Raw genomic sequence first — 21995 nt, 5'->3', positions numbered from 1 at the left:
CTTAGCTGGAGAATATCAAGCCCACACTGCCTTTTGTTCAGCTGGAAAGAAAAAGAAACCTCTCCCCTACATTTGTGAAGCAGACAACCCGGATCCACTCGTCACCAAGATGAAGAAAGGTTTTGAAATGAAAGAAGCCCCCAAGCATGTGTGGTGCTTCATCCTTCAACAATTATTTTTATATGGGTTGTGTGGGATTGAATTTGGAGACCTTCATGCTTCCTTTGTGCACATAGAAACAAAGTCTTTGTGTCTGCATAGCAGATGGAATCAACCTTTGAAAAAAATGAACTGAATGTGTGAAGAGATGCTCTTTAGATTCTGCAATTCAATATACAATCTGTTGCAAACATTGCAAAACATTAGCAAATACAGAAATCCTAAACAGCAAACTAGAATTAGTGCTAATATTGGTCAAAAATCAATTCTTTCCAACTGGTTTCTAAATGCCCATAAAAATAACACAGGATTGTGGAATGAAGAGCATACGGTAAGCAACTGTTTTGCTTTAGAAATGTGAGGTATTTGGCTGATGATGCAGAGTAAGCATTATCTGATCAGCAGCTATGAGGGTATATGAAAGGACGTTTTTTAGCTAAAACAAATTAGCCATGCTTAGGGTTTGTGGGGCCTCTGCTGTCAGTGACTGTTTTAAATTCAGCTGATGAGCTCTGGCTAAATCTTTTCTGTCACATGTAAAACAGGATTTCATCACTGAGTGGGAGGATTGTGAAAATACAGACTGCGATTCAGTTTGACGTGCGAGTGGAAAGGCATAATTAGCATTTCATGTCCCACTTAATACACTGCTGATTAATTTCACACACTTGTGTATGTCCATGGCGGCTTCACACCAAACTATTAGGTCTCTGAACAAGCACAGGATGAGAGACGAGTTAACAAAGGAAGCACACACAAGCAGACAAAAGCGCATTTTGATCGAAATCATCATTTTTTGCTTTTTAACAACGTTGTCATCTGCAAACTTTTAGAAGTAGACAAATCCAGTGCTCAGTAATCATACTGCTTATGTGAATCTTATTAAAACAATACCACAACAGCACACATTGTGCATATACTGTACTCTGAATAAAGGTGGACACCTACTGGATGGGTTCTCTTTCCTGGGCCTCTAACTCCTGTCAGAATTAGAGTTCACAGATCTGTTTTTCCTGTAGGAACCAGGCAAATGTCCCCACAAGGCCCAAACTGTCAGATATTCCTATCCTTGTGGGTATACCAAGATATAAAAACATCCTCGGCACACACCCTATCCTCATTCTGCTGACTGCTAATCCAGATGCCAAACTAAGAAGCATTAGGATTTCAACAACACACTGGCACTGCAAAAATACATTCTGAATTTCAGCGATTTGTTGACATTTTTTTTTTTTTTTGCCACGCTGTTCCCACTGTATCTGTATCTACTGAAAGATCTGATGAAATGAAGACAGGATTGAGAACTTTGCTGCCTGCACATCCTAGGTAAAAGTGGTTTATAGTTTTTAAAAGTGTCTAAACCTAAAATAATCATATCATACAGTAATTTCAATGAGGGGTGACACAGTGGTGCATCAGGTAGTGTGGCAGTCTCAAAGCTCAGCTGTCCCTGGTTCAATTCTGAGCTCAGGTTACGGTCTGTGCAGTTTTGAGAGTTCAGAGTTTCTCCCTGTGTCCATGTGTGGTTTCCACTGAGTTCTCTGATTTCCTCCCACCTCCCAAAACATGCTGGCTACTCGAAATTGCTCCTAGGGCTAAATGAGTGCGGGGCATGCAGGGTATATTCCACCTCACCTCTCCTGGGACAGGCACTGGATCCACTGCAACTCTGACCAGGGTAAAGCAGTTATGATGAATCAATGAATTTCAGTTATACTTATTGCTGTGCAATGGATCTGGCTAGTTTCAACTGAAACAGAGCTGCCACTTATCCTTAAAAAAGTCAACTCAGACTTGTAGTTGCAACAGAGAGGGTTGTTTTCATTGCAGTTGTAATTCCAGATGCATGCAGAAGAGGGCTCTAATAATGAGAAATTGCTTCTCTAAAGCATGAAGCCTAGCCTACTGCAGGAAGTGATCATGAAATTGCCATGAGTCTATTCCAATCAAATTTGCAACATATCAGATATTCAATTAGTCTATGAACTAAAAGGCTGTGAACGTATTGTTTTCACTAATTGGTTTAGCACTACTCAGTGCAGCACAGATTCATGCCCTGTTTGCTCCAGTGGGTATAAGTTTCTGGCATTAACCCGACTGACCGAGGCCCCCTCTGATTGGCTGTGACTAACCTGAATGACGTGGAACAGACACCGAGTCACTTCATCACATCAAAGCAAAGCTAGCTGACAGCCAATCAGCACGCTGCCTGGGTGAGTGTCTGAGCAACACCTGATCCCATAGTCTCGTGCTGCTTATCGCAGAAGAGGCACTCCAGTGTAAATAACACACAGTAAACCTATAATATACATATTGGTAGCCTATATGCAAGTATATGTAGAGTCTTTAAGCAACCATTACATAAATCATGATCCAGGAAGTAGCCTACAGAACCTGTTACAGGGGGCTGAAATAATGACCCTGCCTATACAAAGGCTCACAGTACAGAAACACTAGAACAGTGGTGCTGTTGCATAATAGCCCATTTCCAGAGTTTCTAATGAACAGTGGTGACCATGAGCATGACCGTCAGCATCTCTCTTCTGCTCATTATAGGGAATGAACACAAACCAAATAAAGAAAACTATAAAGCTTTATAACCAGTTTTCCTCTCTCCCACTCACTGTTGAACTCCCTGCGACGGGCCCGTGCCCTCCAGGGCCGGTTGTGGATCCAGCGGAGCCGTCGAGGCAGTTCCATGGCCTCGCGCCAGCGTCCATCCACAGAAACTCATCCAGTTAACGTCTGCCTTAACGTGTCCACTTTCTCACGTTGAACTCATGACTACATGCACAACTGGACACTCTCTGGATCCTGCATGTCCTTGTTTTAAAGATGGAAAAATGGAGAAGCTTCTCCAGAGTGATTCTTTTTGTTGCGACAGTGGCTCTGGTTGCTGTCTCTTGTATCCTTGGGTCTGTTTATGTTACCTCAGCGCTATATTTTATGCATGAGTCAGGGGAAACAAACTCCCCATACGGCTCAGTGAACCACAGGCTGCCTCGGCCCAGTGAGGAGCGCCTATTCACGGCCAGGAAGGAGGATGGACACACACATACACACACACTCACACTGTAATGTGATGCCATTGTGTCACAAAGAAGGGAACGCATTCACACACACACACACACACACACACACACACACACACGTAAATGAACTTGTATGTGTCTATATTATAAAACTAGTTGTAGATATCATTCGAGCTGCTCAGACTGATCTCAAAATCATAGTGTCAGAAAGGTAGTAAATACAGATTTGCCTATAAGAAGTATATAGAATTTTCTTACATGAATTTACATACATACATTTGAGACAATACCTCTTCCCACAAAAATGAGCGTCAAACTGATGGCAGTCATAAAGCAAACTTACTTGAGGCATTAAGAGTACTCCAGTTGCACAGAAGCACCCTCTAGAGGATCTTCCTGTTCATCACACAAAGTAAAAATGTGCATTTTGAATTTTTAACACCACCTTTTTATTTGGTATATAAAATTCAGCATCTGGAAAAAAAAAAAAAAACACAGGCACAGAAATACACAGCCAGCAACAACTGAATGCATAGATGCAAAATGCTTATGAACAAGACCAGCATATGGCAAAACAGGTAAGACTGGAGATAATCACACCCACACCCACCCACACATAAATGTTCACATAGAAAGTTACACAGACACAAATGTACCCTAAACCAAGCACAAATATCTTATACATGTATACAATATACAAATACAAACAATGCTGTAACAATGTATTAACATCACAAAAATATTTATATGTGAATAAGGTACATGTGATAATAATACAGTACTTGGGTGTGGAAAAAGGACAACTCTCAAAACTTCTCTTTAAATGACATATGCAAGTAGTGTTAAAATTACGATAATAAAACTTGCTGGTTTTTGGAGGTCTGTGCTGAGAATTTGGGAAAAAGACAAAGCAAAGCAGTGACATTTCATACACCTCTAAAATCAACAACTTTTTTGGTTCAAGTGTGTTAGGCGCTAGAATAGAATACAACATACAAGATTGAGGCTGAAGAATAAACACACTCAGCTTTGATAATCACATGATCCTAAATCCTATTATAATCAGAAATAAATGTGGTGTTACAAAACCTATTCTTTAGGAACAGAACCCTAATCTTAAGCTTTGGCTAAGTACAAGAAATTCAAGTGCGAATAATAAAACAGCTTGTGATTTAGCCTGAGAGTAGACTGCTGTGTCCTGAAATCCAGCACTAAAAGAGCTATTAATGTGTCCTTGTGCCATAAAGTGATAGACATATAATAATCAGAATATGTTAAAGTTACCTCACAAAATCTGTGATTTGAAATGTTGCATCAGATATTTCTAGTTTCTTAACTTCAGGTATCTGTGTGTATTTTTCCGGCCTGGACATAAACTGTGCCCTGAGCTAGAACAGGTGTGCTCAGCTCTGCCCCTTTCTTAGAAGGCAGTTCATGAGAACAATAATATGACACTATTACTGTACTTTTTCCCACAGACACATGTACAGTGGAATTATTTTAGCATGAAACTGCTTGAACATCTAAAAGAAAATGTTTCTGATGTAAACAAGGACTGGAGGGACTATTCTTACTAAAATGCTATGGAAATAGGCAATTTTCCATTTTATGCATAGGTTGTCTGTCTATAAAAGGTCACAAGACATGAAAAATAATCCACATAATCTAGACCAAAAAAAAAAAAAAACTTTTAAAGCAATGTAATAATATATATAAGAAAAATAATCCACATAATCTAGACCAAAAAAAACCAAACTTTTAAAGCAATGTAATAATATATATAATAAAACAAATCTAGCAAATATTGGAAAAAACTCTATGTATACGGGCCTATAAGGCCACAGTGAAAAATAAATAAACTGCTTAATTATTCCTGAAAAATAAAATGACTGCTTGGTGGATATATAACTCAGTGTAAGGGGAAAAAGGGCCCTTCGGGGCCCTCCTGTCTGGACGTCAATCAAATATAATCCTTCATTTACGTGTGCCAGTGTTTTTCCGAGGCTAGCACACATTAGATCAAAGACTACATTACAAAACACACACACAGACATACAAGCCAACATTATTAACAAGAAAATCCTAGACGAACAAAAAGAATAGAATTTTACCACAAAATTCCTGTGTCACTGACAAAAATATTGACTAAAGCTATTCTTTTTCAGTGTGCACCAAGCAGCCATATACAAAGAGTAAGGCAAAAGTCTGGTCTAAGTGCTACTTAATAAGCAGCTCCATTTTTTACTGACCAGAGAGACCACAGTCCTGCCCACTTGGCCACTTTCTTTCCCAAAAGACCAAGGCTCGTGAATACACGAGGTAAAGTTCTCCTAGATAAAGTTGGCATGAAGTAAAAGTATTTCCAGAAGCAAATGATGTCTTTCACATCCGTTCTGCTTCAGTTAACTGGTTATTCTAATGAGCACATTTTATTCATTTGGTCTAACTGATGTACCATTGTATTATCTGAAAAAAGCAGCAAAGCCTCATTTTCAGGTCTCTCTCCTATCATTGTAACAAGGGGTCAAAAATCAGAAATGCTACAGCAAATCCATTATGTGTGTGTGTGTACATGTTGTGCGAATTAACTCGTATTATATTAACACCTCTGAGTCCATATTCTCATGCTCTGATCCAAATATACAGACTTGAACTGACATAATCTACCTTGCATTATAAAACCAAAATATATTAAATATAAAAAAAAAAGATTTAAAAAAAATAAAAAAAAGTAATTCTGGTTAAAATTCCAGTTCATGGTCATTTCGATTTGCCCACTTCAGTTGGATTGTCGAGGTCAAGGCCTGGATCTGCTACACAGCAGAAACACAACTTCTGGGTGAACAGCAAGATCTTATCTGAATGCGGAGAGAAAGATTTGTTTGAAAATTGGTTTCTGAGATTCATTACGGTCATTACTCTAATTAAAAGTCATCTGATCATACTTAAAAGGATAGGAATTCAATGGCTGTTATGTAATTAGAGCAGATTTGGTGGTCATATCCAGCTTCATACCTTTCACATCACGTGTTTTATTCACAAAGAAATTCCACTTTTCTCATAGAAATTTTAAGACGTATTACTTGTCTATGTAAAATAATTCTATATCAGCACAAATCAAGAGCAAGCAAAAACAGTAAGAATTCACTAAGTTCAGTTGGCCCCACAAGTCAGACTTCAAAGTGATTTTTTTTTTTTCTACAGGGGCAAAGAAGAAAGAAACTGGGAATGACGTCTTGTGCAAGACTTTGGAAAAGGCTGATGTTATACAGGTCAATATTATAACCACACTGCATTCACATTCTATTTAAAAATAAGTCTGAACAGAACAAAGTTTCTTTGATACAGACAACATTACTGATTATGATGCTACAAAGCTATGACCTGACCAAACAATGTAATACCAAAGACCTTAGGATATGTGACAATAGCCACAATGGCCTTGTATTAAACTTCATCCTGCGCAACCCTGGTGCAAACTTACCGAACATTCTTCCCAAGAAGGCAGGTCTGGAGCTGGGAGGCAGGTACACAAAGAGGTAGTAGACTGGCGCGCCGGAGAGAGCCACCCCGATGCCCACCAGAGAGTTTATAGTGTCACTGTAGAGCGGCACCACCACCAGAAACACGCTACACAAGCAGTACACTATGGGGAAGAACAGGCTAAGCTACACACACACACACACACACACACACACACACACACACACACACACACATGCAGTGCTGTTAAAGAGTCTATTAAATACGTAGTAAAGCCGGAAGACAGAGGGAGGATTTACCTTTACAGGACGAGGCATGTCAGGAGCCTTTATGCGCAGGTAGATCTGACTGGCAATGGATAGGCCAATGAACAGCCAGTAATTAAAGCTGAAATAATTAATAAGTTGGAATACATCTCGAACAAACAGGTAAAGCAAGCTCATGCCACCCTAAGGAAAAACATAGCTCTGTGTTAAAGAATGTGGACACTTGTGGATATTCATAAAAAAAATCACTAAAATCCTCAGACACTCACGTTGAACAGCAAGGCTGGGATTGGTGTATAGCGCTTCACATGGATCATGGACAGAACGTTGGGTAAATGACCCTCCCGAGATCCTACAAAGAACAGCCTGAAGGAAAAAAATGATAATACTGAGGAATGTGATTACAGTAGCTCCTAGCTGTAGAAGTGTCACACTGTGCTTGAACTCCAAGCAAACTAATCATCTAAACTCAGAAACCAAATCCTCCTACTTCCTGAGGGAACAAAGAAATCCTTATAAGCATCCTATTACAGGAGATTCACATTTATTAAAGCATTGTAGGACAGCGTAAGAGTATGGTCATGGAAGCATTCTCCAACTGCTAGAGTTTGCTGTACACCTGATTCAGTTATAACTGACCTGGAGGCAGCAATGATGGAGGAGTTGAGACCGCCATAGCAGGAGATGGCCACAGACAGGGGGATCAGCCAGCGTCCATAGCCAAGAACACTGTCAGCAAACGTCTGCACACAGACAACACACTGTTTTCACACCAAACATCAATTTAGAGAGAGTTACCTGAAATTTGTTTTGAAAACCATGTTTTTATATTGAATAATAACTTGGTTGTCTTGAGTTGTTCTACAGTAATGTTGCCAAAAACACAAAAAACACAGAAAGATGCATGTGAATATGCAAAATGAAAACATCTCTTACACTACACACATCCTTCCCCTGGTACACCGGTGTTACATTTGTTTCATTTGCATATGATTAGCTCTTATAATTTATTATGTTTTAATACTATCTCAAGGTAAGATTTTTAGGTTTCATATTTCTGAAAGAAATGTGGCAATGACAATCTTCACACACAGACAAATTAATGCAACTACACCAACAGGTCTGGATTTGCCTCATTAACTTTTTTGCTTTTGCATCACACAAGAATTTCAGCTCAGTATGTCTCTAAAAAGTTTTGCAAAAAAGAACGCATAACAAAATCACAAAGAAGGCGATGACTAATTGCCTTGGTTTTGGTGCCACACAGTCATTACCAGGCAACAGAGCATCTCATCTCCTGTTGTGGAATAATATTGCAGTGTCTCTAGAGAGTCTGCTGCCTGAGGCTTCCTCTGCCTAACTGGATCAGTGGAACAGCACATGAAAATGGTATGATCTGAATTACCCTGACCAGATACTGGCAATTAGGAGCTGCTTCGTGACTTCCTGGAACCAAGATATAAAATGACAAGGACAGTGTGTGTATTCATTTGATCAGGTTTTGCAAGCCAATCTCTATCTAACTGCATTTTTAATTTATGTGCCAGGAAAAAATGACACATTTCTTCTTATTTCAGTTGACGCAACTGACACTTTACTCCAAAACAGAACGCTAATATAGATTCCTCAGCTATTTGTAAATATTCTTTCTGAGATATGCCTACTCGTTGAAAGAGAAGAATGTGTGGTTATGCGCCAAAGACATATTCAACGTACAGTGGTGCAGCAGGTAGCATTGCAGCCTCACAGCTCAGGGTCCCTGGTTTGATCCTGAACTCAGGCTACTGTCTGTGCAGAGTTTCAAATGTTCTCCCTGTGTCTTCGTATGGGCGGGTTTCCTGTGGGTTCTCTGGTTTCCATCCACCTACCAAAAACATGCCGGTAGGTGCACTCATTCATCCATTCGTCATCAGTAACTGGTTTATCCCGGGAACACTGGGTGCAAGACAGGAGAATTCACCCTGGATGGGACTCCATTGTATGGCACAATGCACACATGATCATTACACCTAGGGAGAATTTAGCATAGCCAATTTTCCCACCTGCATGGTTTTGGGAGGTGGAAGGAAACCGGAAAATCCGGTGGAAACCCACACGGAGATGAGGAGAACACATAAAACTCAGCACAAGCAGTAACATGCTCAGGATTGAACTGAGGACCCGGTGAGGCAGTAATGCGGCAGGTGTACTGGCTAGGTTAAACTGCCCCTAGGTGTAAATGATTATGTGGATGTGGATGTGCGCATTATGCACTATGATGGGCTGGGATTGGTTCCGGATCCACTGCAACCCTTAGCAGGAAATAGCAGTTACTGAAGATAAACGAGGGATTTGTGTTTAGTTTAATTCATTCAGTTTGCACCTGACTGTGCATGGATCTCAGAGAACATTCAGGAAAGCCAAAATGCAAAGACATATGTCTATAAATATGTAACTAATGGCTACAATATAACAGTTGTAGTTTTAAATTTGTTTAAATGATCACATTTATTAAACATTCAACAACAACCCACAGAAAGATTCAAGTGAACAAGCTTTCCATCCTACAAGGAAAAGTCAAAATCCTTGTCTGTGATAATTGCACAAACACTACAGATGTGGTAGACCATAATATCAGTAGACTGGAGTATTCCTTTAAATCACTGCACTGAATGACAAGGTGAATCGATTTCTTCAGTGATAAACTGTGGTTATCTGGAGTAGCGATATGATTAAGTACAGAAGACCACACTCACCACAGCCACTGCTTCACTCTGCAGCACAGTCTCTGCATCCATGACTGCGTAATAGGCCACGTTGGTCAGGAGGTAGATAACCGTGACAATGGGCATGGAGATGGCTATAGACAGTGGCAAGTTTCTAGTGAAGGATAATACAGAGAGGCAGTTATTTTCACAATTGTGAAAGGAAATGTTTCATCATTCACAATTCAGTGCTAATGACTGTTCTGACCTCTCTGGGTTTTTGATCTCCTCAGTAATGAAGTTCAGAGTGTCCCAGCCAGAGTATGAATACAGAGCAGCGTACAGAGCCAATGCCATGTCTCCAGGATTCAGATTAGAGTCCTTAAAAGAGTCTTCAAAGTTCTTTGTCTTACCTGTAACATAACACGCAGGCTATACACCCATCTATAGAAAACTGAAACTAGCCTACCATTATCTGTTCCTCAGTACACATTATACAGGAACACATTCTCACCAACAACAGTACAAGTATATTTTACGCATGCACTTCCAAATCACAAAACAGAGACATTTGATGGACTTGACAATGAGAATTTTAAACTACCTTGGGCCAGGATGACCAAACCAGCAATGATGATGACAATGAGAGCCAGCACTTTTGCAACAGTAGAGATGACCTGCAGGATAGCCCCCCACTTCACCTTCATACAGTTCACAAAAGTCAGCAGAGCTGCAGAGAGGGAGCGCAAAATCAGCAAAACATCAACTATCAGTCTCCGAATAATAAGCAGTTTGTCCTCAGGGCAACATTTTTCAAGCAAAGCCCATGAAAGACGAGTCACCACATAAACTGATGTGAAAAATATCTAGGTTCTGTACTCATTTGTCCAGCTTGTATTAATGTGTTATATTTCTATTAAAATGTTTTATATGGGTTACATTTCTATTAAAATCATTTTGTCAATCAAACTGCACAACCAAGTACTCCATGGAATATTCTGGAAACATGCAGTAAGACGGGACAGTATGACAATACAGTATTAATACTGTCATATAACAGCATCAGGTATTGACATTCTTGTCAGGTGTCTATGTTTTATAACTTTTGTTGATATAAAACTATAAAACGTGGCTAAAACACTATTTTTGCATCAATCGGGTTCTTTTCATCACCTTTTCTTAAAAAAATAACATATTTATAAATGATGGACAAAAATCTCTGAACCTGAAATTCCCTTTGTTGGTGCTTTGTTAGCAAAACTGGTAGTTAGTAGCTAGGCTGTTAGCTAAGCAGCCAGCCATAGAGGTTGTGTCTCTGTTAGCTACATAGGCTCCATAGATAAATACATATTGCAAAACTTTTAATAAAAAAAATAAAAAAAAAATCATTATGTTATTGCAATGGTCACAGATCCCAGTTTATGTGAGCTTCCTAACATTAGTTTACACATAAATTATGTATGTGTATATATATATATATATATATATATATATATATATATATATATGAGGTTACATACATTTTCTTCATGGCACCCAATAAACATGAAGAATATAAAGATCCAGTCTCATGACTCTTCTTGCTGAACAACTTCATTTAAAAAAAATGATTGTAAATATTTAAATTCCAAGAATATTGAAAAAAAAAGTTAGCAGGACACGAAACGCAGCTTAACATTTTCACTTGGACTGTCCTTTTAAGTTTGTGTGTCAATGGAAGAATGGATATTGTTTTTGGATGTAATAGCTTTGTTTGAGAGAAAAAAATGGGATTCATTAATTTTATAGTCATTTAGATAGAAAATAAAAAGTGTTTAAGATTCTGCATTATTAGCAGTAAGTCAACCGTAAGTGACCGCTGAGCCGGAGTCACTGTAGAGTCAGAGCGTTAGTGAGGCAGAGTGTGCACGTCTGCATCTAGAACCATGTTAGCATTAATAGCAACGCTGTAGATTAATGAATTGAGCAGGTAGCACAAAAGCTGCAGGTACTGCTAGAAGTTAAAATATATTTGCATCGAAACAGAAGTACATAATTAAACTTCAAAAGACTGTTAGTGGCCACATATGGAACACTTATGAAAAAACAGGTATAAAATTTAAGAATTTTGTGATACCTGGGAAGGAATGCTGGATTTTTTTCATGTACAAACTGTAAGCAGATACCACAACAAACAAACTTTCAGTCTTGTTCATAAACCACCAAAGGGAAATCCCTCAGTGGCTCAACAGGATAACTGTAAAACTTATTCACACCCAAAATGTTTCTTTTTAAGTCATCACTAAAAAAAAAAAACTCTCACGTAATCCTTTCATTCCACAATAGCGTGACAGGCACAGTTCAACTTGGGTTAAATCTGACTCTATTAGTTCTACTGATGTTGGCTTAAAAAAGCCAGTCTGAAAATTTGAAACTGTTTCTTAAGCTTGAAGATAGTTTGAAGTTGAAAGAGAGAAAGAAAGAAAGAGTGACATACAGACAGACAGAAAGACAGACAGACAGTTACTGGTAGAAAGATAGATGACAAATAGAGTGATACAAGTAGAAAGTCAGATGGAGTGAGAGAGTGACCCAAGTAGATAGACAGAGAGAGAGTGTTATTAGTAGAAAGAAGGAAGGAGTGAGAGAGTGATACTGGTAGATTGATAGAAAAAACTATGGAGAGAGAGTATGTGTGGCATTGATAGAGAGATGGATGAAGTGAGAGTCTGTGTTACAGGTACACTGACAGGGTGAGAGGGGGAGAAGAGGGGCTTCAGGCCGTGGGCACACAGGTGAGTGTGTGTGTGTGTGTGTGTGTGTGTGTGTGAGTTTGTGCTGAGTTTGGTGAATGTAGCTTGTTTAGGAGACAACAGTCCAAATTTTTTCAATGGAAGTCAATGGGAATTTTGGCCACTTTGAGCTTTGTCAAGCCAACATAATAATAATAATAATAATAATAATAATAATAATAATAATAATAATAATAATAATAATCTTAAACAGCAGAACAGAATGTTGACTTTGTCAAGCCAACATAATTATTGGTATTCTTGGTAAAAACAGCTAAAAGAAAATATGAAAAAATGTCTTTGTCGTTAGCTTAATGTCACACTGAAAATAGGAAACAAATTTAATTTTAAATGAAATTAAATTATTCTAAGAAAACTTTATAAATCTAAATATTTTTATGTCACTGGGATATAAACATGAGGTTACACAGAAGCCAAATCAACATGGGAAAAATTAGAGGATGCACAAATGCAATGTGTTGGCCTTCATAAATCAGGAAATATAAAAATATTTTGCACCCAGTTCTGCCCACACTCTTTTATAAGCATAGTACATAATAAGTATAGTACAGTCCTGAACAGACAAACTATCCCTTGAACGCCTGATTTGTGTTTCTAATCAAAAATCTTTCAAGGTTTTGTTAGAAATCTCAGATTAATGATGCGCCCATTTTATCAAATATGGAGCTAAATTATAAAGCTCTACGCCACACACAATGTCAAATTCTCACATGGGCCAATACGATAAAACATGTAAAGGCCTTCTTACAAAACACACTTTACACTCTCAGGATCTGTGCTTACTTGAACTGAACACATACATAGCTAACTGTGGACCGGTGTGGCGCAAACCTTCTACGACACGCAAGACAAACTATCCAAAGTTAAGAGTGTCTCTTGGAGACATTGCCATTGTTATGACTTGAGCATTAGACTACAAGAGTCTGATTCAAGAGGACGGCATATTCAGAATGTAAAATTTAAGTATCACCTTTTCCTCTCATTGTCTGTAGAGGAGATGTTGGGCATCAGCTCTGGCTTGTACAAAGGCTAACATTAACGGACTTCTGCATGGCAGAGCTAACAGCAACGCAAACACAAAGACAGGAATTTAACTACAAACTGTCACAGTCTAGCCATTTCTAAGTGAACCTGGCTGGATACATATGCTGACTGGAAATACCACATTCCTGAGGCGACGTTTTAATCAGTCAAACCCTAAATAACTGTGCACTCATTGCACAGAAAAGAAGCAAGCATTCATGTACAGCATCCTAGTTTATTCTTGCATGCACTAGTTTTAGGAAGCCAGTCTGCCTGCACGAGAGGCTGAGGAACCAGAAAACACATAGGCAAACTCAGGTCCTGACTCGTCTACACTGATTTCAGAAAGTCGATTATAAAGTCTGCTGAAGATTATACCAAGGGCTTTTTACACAACACACCCTACAGAGGATAAATGAAATCTGTCCGACTAAATCTGCACCAAACACCTCAGACAAACACCTCAGACAAACACCTCAGACAAACACCACAAGGAAACACCACAGGGAAACACATAGATGAACACACAGAAACACCTCAGGCAAACACCTCAGACAAACACCGCAGGGAAACACCACAAGGAAACACCACAAGGAAACACCGCAGGGAAACACCACAAGGAAACACCACAAGGAAACACCGCAGGGAAACACCACAAGGAAAAACCACAAGGAAACACCACAGGGAAACACCACAGGGAAACACATAGATGAACACACAGAAACACCTCAGGCAAACACACACAGAAACACCTCAGAGACACACAGAAACACCTCAGATATACATCTCAGGTAGACAAACACCTGAGATAAACATACAGAGAAACACTTCAGATACACAGCTCAGGTAGACAAACACCTCAGAGAAACACACAGAGAAAAACCTTGAATAAACACCTCTTTTCTGCATGTATGAACTGTAACACACTGTTATTCTGAACAACAATTTTGCACCTTAAACCCTTATTTCTCCTTTAATACACCTTTATAAAAGAAAATCAAATACACAAGAACTGAATTATATAATATTTTCTGTGAATTGATAATTATAGATTTAAAAATTAAAGATCTTATGAACCCCCCAAAAAATAACAAACAAACCAAATAAAACACAATTCATATCTGACCCAGATATATTTTTCTATACTTAAAATGGCAGTACTTTTAACTTCCATGTTGCATTTCTGTGCAGATGTTTTTTTTTCTAGTGTGACCAGAATTGACTCATTTTTCAGTTCTGCATTACACAATTCATCTAATGTCCTACAAAATTCTAACATGTGGCTTTTCCCTGGAGCAGCATTCAGTAATGTGAATCATCCTCTGATAGCTGACCATAACATACCTGTGAATCATACATTGTGAGTAACCCAAGCACACAAATTCCCTCATGGTCTATAAATGATAAAACTTACCAATGATGAGAGCTGCGATGAGCCGCACGGCATCATATGGAGCTGTGCAGGTCGGGTAGAAAGGCTGCACCAGGTAGTTGGAGAAAGTAAGAGCAATGACTGCCTGGCATGCTGGCTCCACGATCAGCAGTGAAGTCCACAGACGAATAAACGCCAGGAAGCCACCAAAAGCCTCGAGGATGTAGGCATAGCTGGCACCTGATTTACGGATCGTGGTGCCGAGTTCAGCATAACAGAGGGCACCAAACACAGAGAAGATGCCACCGATAGCCCACACCACCAGTGACAACCCGAAGGAGCCTGTGTACTGCAGCACACCCTTTGGAGATACGAAAATACCCGAGCCGATCATATTGCCCACAATTAGGCAGACTCCATGTAACAGTGAGATCTCCTGCTTCAGACGCATGGAGTTGGTGGAACCGGTGTCTGCTGCTTTAGCCATGACTTCACTCTGAACACAATCTGTGGAGGACAGAGGAAGCAGAAAAGGACGGAGTTGGGAAAAAAGTTGAGGGGGTGGTGCCAGACGACAAAATCAGGATTGCTTGGGTCTCAGTTATAGCTCATCTGTTGTCACTGGGTCAAATCTGTAAAATAAAGAAAAGCAAAACAGTCAAAAAGACAAGGAATGCTATCAAAAGGAGATGTTCTCAAAAAACAGACACACCTTCACAAATATTTTTAAAAAGACACAGAAATTGATTTCAATTTCTCTACCCAGCTCTAGCCCGACTTTTTTTTTTTTTGTAGCACATAGACTAACTGATTGTGAGATACCGTCAAGTTGAACACATCAGCAGTGTGGTAGTTCTGCCACTGTAACACGCTGTTTTCTTATCTAAATTAGCCAACACAGGGAATCTTGATGAGGTGTGTTTTTGGATTCCTATTGGTTCACAACATAGAGGCTCATTTTTTCATGGCTGGTCTGACCACTGGTTTAGCTGAGAAGGTAGAAAAGCATAGTTTTCAGGTGTTTCATGTATCACCTTAGCAAGTGGTCAAAAAATGCAAGCTAACCTGCAGATGTTGGAACCTCTGCATAGCAGCACCAATTTAGCATCATACATCTTCTTGCATGTGAGAATTAAAAAAAAAAAAGAAGAAGAGACATCATCATATAGCACTAACCACAGCACATCTGTGCTTTTGTGAAGCACATATGAGTAACCATTTTTTTTTTTAAATTTGCATTTAATGGCACTGGATTCTAAGTTCAGTTCCCTCCATGTTTATTAATAGGGATGCACATATCCCCCTCTTCCTATTATAGCTACAGAACCAATACCTCCGAGTACAAACCAGACACTTGATACGGATCTAATAATGACATCCTCCGAGTATACTCTGGAAACAAATTCATCATGTGTTATAGGAGTGTGCTTTAAAACAATACTTACAATAGTTAACGTTCTCACCATCAGATGCATTCATGTCCATCCCTGTTTACTACATGACAGGTTGTTCAAGAGGTTGATCAAGTGGTTGCATTTGAATATAGGTTACTCTTGAATGTTCACACGTTTTTCCCTTTTTAATCAGAAAGATAAGTTAGTTCATTTGGATGTAGCTGTGTGTTCAGATAAGGAAGCAAGTGATCATGTAGTTAAATGATGCTCCTCTGGGTGAGTGAGGTCTTTATATGGCTTTTTCTTTTCTTCCACATCACTGCGTTAAGTTTATAATTAGCTTTTACAGTACCAACAGAGTTTATATACAACCAACCTTTATAACATCATTCATTACAACATTTTGTCAACTTGCCAGCAATCCTTTTTTCTCTCTCTTTCCTCGATCTATTTCAAAAGCTTTCATCTGTCTTCTGACAGATTGACTTAGTTAATATGTACACAGCACACCTGTAGATCTATGCGGAAGGAAGTGGCTTTATTATTTTAGCTAACTAAATCATCTATCCGTCTAATGTAACGTAAGGAAATGTTATCTCATCCAATCTAATCTAATCTATAGTCCACGGCTAAAAAGACGGAAAGTACGCTGATCGTCTAACAAAACCAGACTATCTTCATACTAGCTAACGTGAACTCTTTAGTAATCTTCCTGTACTTTACACTTATCTTTACACTTACCTGTATCTTCACACTTCCTCCACATAATATACAGTTTACACATTATAAACCTATCGTAAACAGGGTTAAAACATTTCTAAATGACCTCCAAACCACATTAAGTCCGTCGACATATGGAAACGTGAACCAGTTCACGCAAATTAGCCGGTAGTAGCTAAAGCTTAGCATCCCAGCCACGTTAGTAAGAGGAACATGAGCTAGCTCCTGAAGTCCAAACTCAGCCACACAGCTAGCAAGAGAAGCAGAACAAGTCCTGCTTGTCAGCTCTTACCTTCAAGAGAAAGCCCCTGAGGTAAAAACACTTCGTTTTCTGAAACTTCACATAGGATGTGTGGCCACGCGGACTGCGTGTGTGTGTGTGTGTGTGCGTGTGTGAGAGAGAGGGTGAGAGAGATTGAGATTGAGAGAGAGAGAGAGAGAGAGAGAGAGAGAGAGAGAGAGATGATGAAAGCGCTCCCGCCCTACAGCAGCGCGAGCGGAGATGGCCAATACGAGTCACTACTGACTCGATTCTTCCGAGTCGCCTGTTTAGGTGCATTGAACTACGCCGGATTTGAATCATTTGATTCCCTTCTCAGAGACTCCAATGAAATTGCGTGGTGACTGATTTGTTATGGTTATGCACCATATGGTTATATGGTTATGTGTTATGTGTACACACACACACACAATATATATTTAAAGATTTCATTCCAGTTCTGCTGAAAGATACCTTGCCTGCCTCTACATTGTAATCTGTACTATGTTCGTAATGTGTAATTTTAAAGAAAAGTAAAGTTTACAATGGACAGTAAGTCCTCACTTTGATTATTAGCTCTATCCATATCAGTCTCTGCCTCATCACCTGAGGTAAAAGTCCCTCAGTCATTGATTTTTGTTCATGCTCACTGATAACTATATATTTTGAATATTTTGACAGCTGCTATCTTGATTACAGTAGTAAGAAAAGTACACTGAGCTAGCAAGACTTTAAACATCTTTTGGCAGACTGACTGTTTTTACTGCGTTCCCTATTCTTTGTGATTGTTGCAGGCAGCCAAGGTAAAGTTGGGAAATAACCTAAATAAAAACATTTCCATGTTGTTTTGGTAAAATATATTTTCTATATTTTATACACACATATATATGGTCAAGACGGTCAAGACTTTAAATCATTGGAACCAAAGTTGTCCATAGTGCTATTTTTTAAACAAATGTAGCACTATTTGCAGTTTTGCTGGCACATATTGTGTATCTTGAAATATTATATAAGTATTACGATATTTTGGGCATATTGTCTACTGCCACATTCACTTCAGTTCGATTTAGTTTACAGACTAACTGTTAAAACTCTGTGCTAAAACCCTGGCACATTACATAAGCAATATCCATCCTTGAAATAATTCCTCATAATCAGCAGATTAGTGAGAATGTTGAGAGATTGTAGAGGCGTGTATTCAGAATACACTACCAGTGATCTGGACTACTTCAAAGCAATGCTGTACACTTTTGTTGTTTTCAGTCAACAAACCACCACCACATTAAACAAATGGCACTTCATAAATCAGAAGTCAGTCACAGTCAGTGTTTGACAAAGTCAACAATTATTCTGTATAATTGCACAATGAAATGTAATAGTGAGCCTTTCAATTCAATTATATACTTGAAATGAAAAAGACATTTAATTGAAGACAAAAAAAGTTTAAAAAATAATACAAACATAAACTACAAAACAAAACAAAAAAAACCTCACAAAATTTCATTCAGTGTCCAGAACTGTGGATCTGAAGAACAAACTAAATAGTTTAAATAGTTTAAATAGTTTTAGTTTGTTCTTCAGGTTGTCAAGTGTATCTATAGGCATTAAAAGAGTTCCCGTCCTCATGAAGCAATATAGATATGAGTGAAACTACTCATTCTTGTATGGAATCCACACACAGGCAGAGAGGTGGAGGATTGCAGTAAGGAGAAAACACCGCTATTACACAGCTCTTAATGACATAAAGTTACTACAAAGCCTACACTGTGTGTGTGTGTGTGTGTGTGTTTTGTTGTGTGTGTTTTGTGGTGAGGCAAAGCTAAAGCCTGGTTGTGCAAGCAGACATGAAGCAGAGCAAAATGGCAGCACTGTGAAATGTCAGCAGCCTGCTATCCAATCCAGTCACAGCAAAATCTACATGTGGGAATGAGGACTTTTAAAGATACAGCAAGCTTAAAATATAATCTCTCTGAAGATGATGGCTTATAAATTAAATTAATAAAAATACATTGGGAATACAATACATAAAAAAATAATTGTCCCAATTTAGCCTATGATAATATACAGTAGTAATAGGAAATTTCTTATAGACTATTTCCCCCATTTATTAAGAGCAATGGTTCATATACCGTTATTGGATTTCCTGGCTCTCAGACACAACTCATGAAAGATCTGAAAAGAAGCTCTGACTTGAATTAGGACATGAACATACTGGATATGTAAAATAGACAGGACATGGAATTCCTAGGACTGGAATTATTAGCATTATGAGAACATTCAGAAAGATCACATTTATGAGTAATTTCTCATATAATAACTTAATGGGTAGAAAAACATCTGATTATAAAATTTTTATAAATTTCCCTAAGAAGTGTAGTTGCAATATTCTTAATCAACAAATGGTAGGTGGAAAAACCTAATGCTTTTAATGCTGAATTTAAAAAATAAAATCATTACTATACAGTCATGTCCATAAGTATTTGAAAAATGACACAGTTTTTGTAATTTGGCCTCTGTACATGTGTTCAGCACAATGGATTTGAAATGAAGCAATCAAGATGTCAATAAAGTGTAGACTTTCAGCTTTCATTAAAGGGGTTTAACAAAAATATTGCCTTAGCCATTTAGGAATTACAGCCATTTTTTACATGACAGGCCTGTTTTGTTTTTTCAGCCTAATGATGGCCTCCTTCACTTGCACTGACACCTCTTGATTGCTTCATTTCAAATACACTACGGTGGTGTACAGAGGTAAACTTACATCAGCAAGCCATCTGGGACTGTATCTGATTGAATACCTTGAATTCTTTCACTCTTTCCCTTTGGCTTGATAACAAAACAATTTTTTATAATCTCTTATAATTCTCTAATTGTGAAATTATTTCATAAGTTAGTAAGAAATATGAAGATAAATAGATAGTTTCATAATGACATTCTTCACAAGCTACTCAATCAAGCATTGCCTCCAACAAGCCCTGCTCCAGTGCCATAAGCCATTTCGTCTTTGGATATGAACTCCAACAATGCAAATGTCCCATCTGTCACATCCTCAGATTTCACCCACAGGGTAAAACAGACTTTCCCTTGTAGAGAGTAGTACAGCAGCTTTGTTATATGGCTTCACTATGACTAAAATATCTGTAAACAATGTCTCTTTGGCCGTGAAGGGAAAGAAATAAAGGAGCTGCATGCACTTTGCATGTAGATAAAGGTACACCATGCAGGCAGTTTCGCTGAAACCTGAACAGACTTGTGTCGTCTGTGAGCCAGCATGCTTTCTCCTTTTACAGTCCGTGGCATGTGAGCTCTCACACAGCTGCACAGTCATGTGGCCATAATGGTGCGCAGTGTTTTCCTCTGAGCTTCTTAAGGATGCTGTGCTGTTGGTAATTCAGCCATTTAATGCCATTGGACTGGATTGTAATTTCTAGAATTGGATTTTTAGCTGTATTTTCCCCCCGCTTCAATCAGGGTTTAATCAAATCCACCAAGGTGTGTAGATGAAGGAAAAGCAATATCTAAGCTGATAAAGAGGATTAAAAACAGCAGAAATCAACATTAGCAAGTAATATATGCAGTATGCTTATATAATATATTATATACTGCATATTATTATATGCATGAATGCATGAGTTGTACTACACTGAAAAAAAAGGAGTGAGATTTGCTCAAGGAAAGCATGGTAATGTTTTCCACACATAAAGTCTTAGACAATTTAACTAGCAGTAAATTTTACTATAACTTGAGTTAAATTGCACAAATAAAACAAGTAAACCAAAACTTTTGTTTCTTTGTTTTTAAGAAAATCTTACTTATTTATTTCACGCAAGAGAGCTCAAATGAACCACATAAATCTCAACACTATAAAAAGTACACATTTTCTAAAAGTTATCATTACTACTTAATGACACATAACACCATATATGGTTCCAAACAGAAAATGGCAGTCCTATAAATAAAAGCACTTAGACCAACCCTCACAAAAACTGAGCTGACAAACCCCAGAATGATTACTGAACTGAACTGTGTGTGCGCACACACACACAAACCATATACCTGGGCATATGCAAATGACCTCATGAATATTTATGCACACAAGAAGATTAGAAATTAGGGGAACAAGTAGAAAGTAAACTATATGGGTTATCAATTTATAGATACCTAGTTAGACTAACACCTAACATTTGCCTTGTTTTGCCCTCTTGTTGCACGTACCCTGCTGCATTAAAATAAGTGAAGCTATGCTTTTTAATCAAAACTTATAATGCCAAACACTAGAAGAAATGAAAAATGGCAATTTTTGCCAGATGAGATGGTGCTTTGGGTGCAACACATCCTCACTTCAGTTTTGATATATGCATGTTTTGTTTTGTTTTTTTGATAGGTGCTCTTCATTTCCATATCTTGCCTGAGGGATGTTTTTCAATGCGTTCCATTGCATGTATTAGTGATCTGTTTAGTTAGATAAACATAATGTGTTAATAATGTTAATAACTAGACTATTGGAGTTTTTGCATGTAATGTTAAATTTTAACACTTTGACTAAATATATAAAATCCCTGTCAATAAAATATAAACAAATGATTAAAAAAACAGACAACTACAAGAGTAAAAACCTTATAATAAAGAATGAGTGTAAAAATGTTCTATTTCTGTACGTGTATGTATCTGTTTGTTGGTCTATCTGTCTATGAGTGTATTTGTTTGTCCATCGCCTTGTCTGCTGGACAACCGTAGTTGTGATGAGTAGCAGCAGCTTGTGTAAGTGATGTCAGGTGGTGTCCTTTTTGGGGGTTGGGTAGGGCTTTGGT

General features: G+C 38.3%; 1 protein-coding gene across 7 annotated transcripts; it reads right to left on the bottom strand.

The window, feature by feature from the left end:
- Window positions 1-3607: 3607 nt before the first annotated feature.
- On the bottom strand, window positions 3608-17364 carry si:dkeyp-120h9.1 (Y+L amino acid transporter 2-like). Of its 7 annotated transcripts, XM_034298592.2 has the most exons (12): window positions 17218-17360; window positions 16257-16386; window positions 15877-15929; window positions 14854-15443; window positions 10229-10354; window positions 9893-10037; window positions 9676-9799; window positions 7580-7683; window positions 7210-7306; window positions 6974-7123; window positions 6676-6859; window positions 3608-6049 (listed from the first exon to the last, which is right to left on the bottom strand). In XM_034298592.2, the coding sequence occupies exons 4-12, from the start codon at window positions 15296-15298 to the stop codon at window positions 5952-5954; spliced, it is 1473 nt and encodes a 490-aa protein (XP_034154483.2). In that variant the 5' UTR covers window positions 15299-15443; window positions 15877-15929; window positions 16257-16386; window positions 17218-17360; the 3' UTR covers window positions 3608-5951. The 7 variants fall into 7 exon arrangements, with proteins under 7 accessions (XP_034154483.2, XP_053084508.1, XP_026785539.2 ...); XM_053228533.1 differs by having other exon boundaries at window positions 15634-15929; window positions 16257-17357; XM_026929738.3 differs by having other exon boundaries at window positions 16257-17357.
- Window positions 17365-21995: the final 4631 nt, after the last annotated feature.

This window comes from Pangasianodon hypophthalmus, chromosome 23 (assembly GCF_027358585.1).
Source record: "Pangasianodon hypophthalmus isolate fPanHyp1 chromosome 23, fPanHyp1.pri, whole genome shotgun sequence".
Lineage (NCBI taxonomy): Eukaryota > Metazoa > Chordata > Actinopteri > Siluriformes > Pangasiidae > Pangasianodon > Pangasianodon hypophthalmus.
This window is presented reverse-complemented; position numbering and strand designations above follow the sequence as displayed.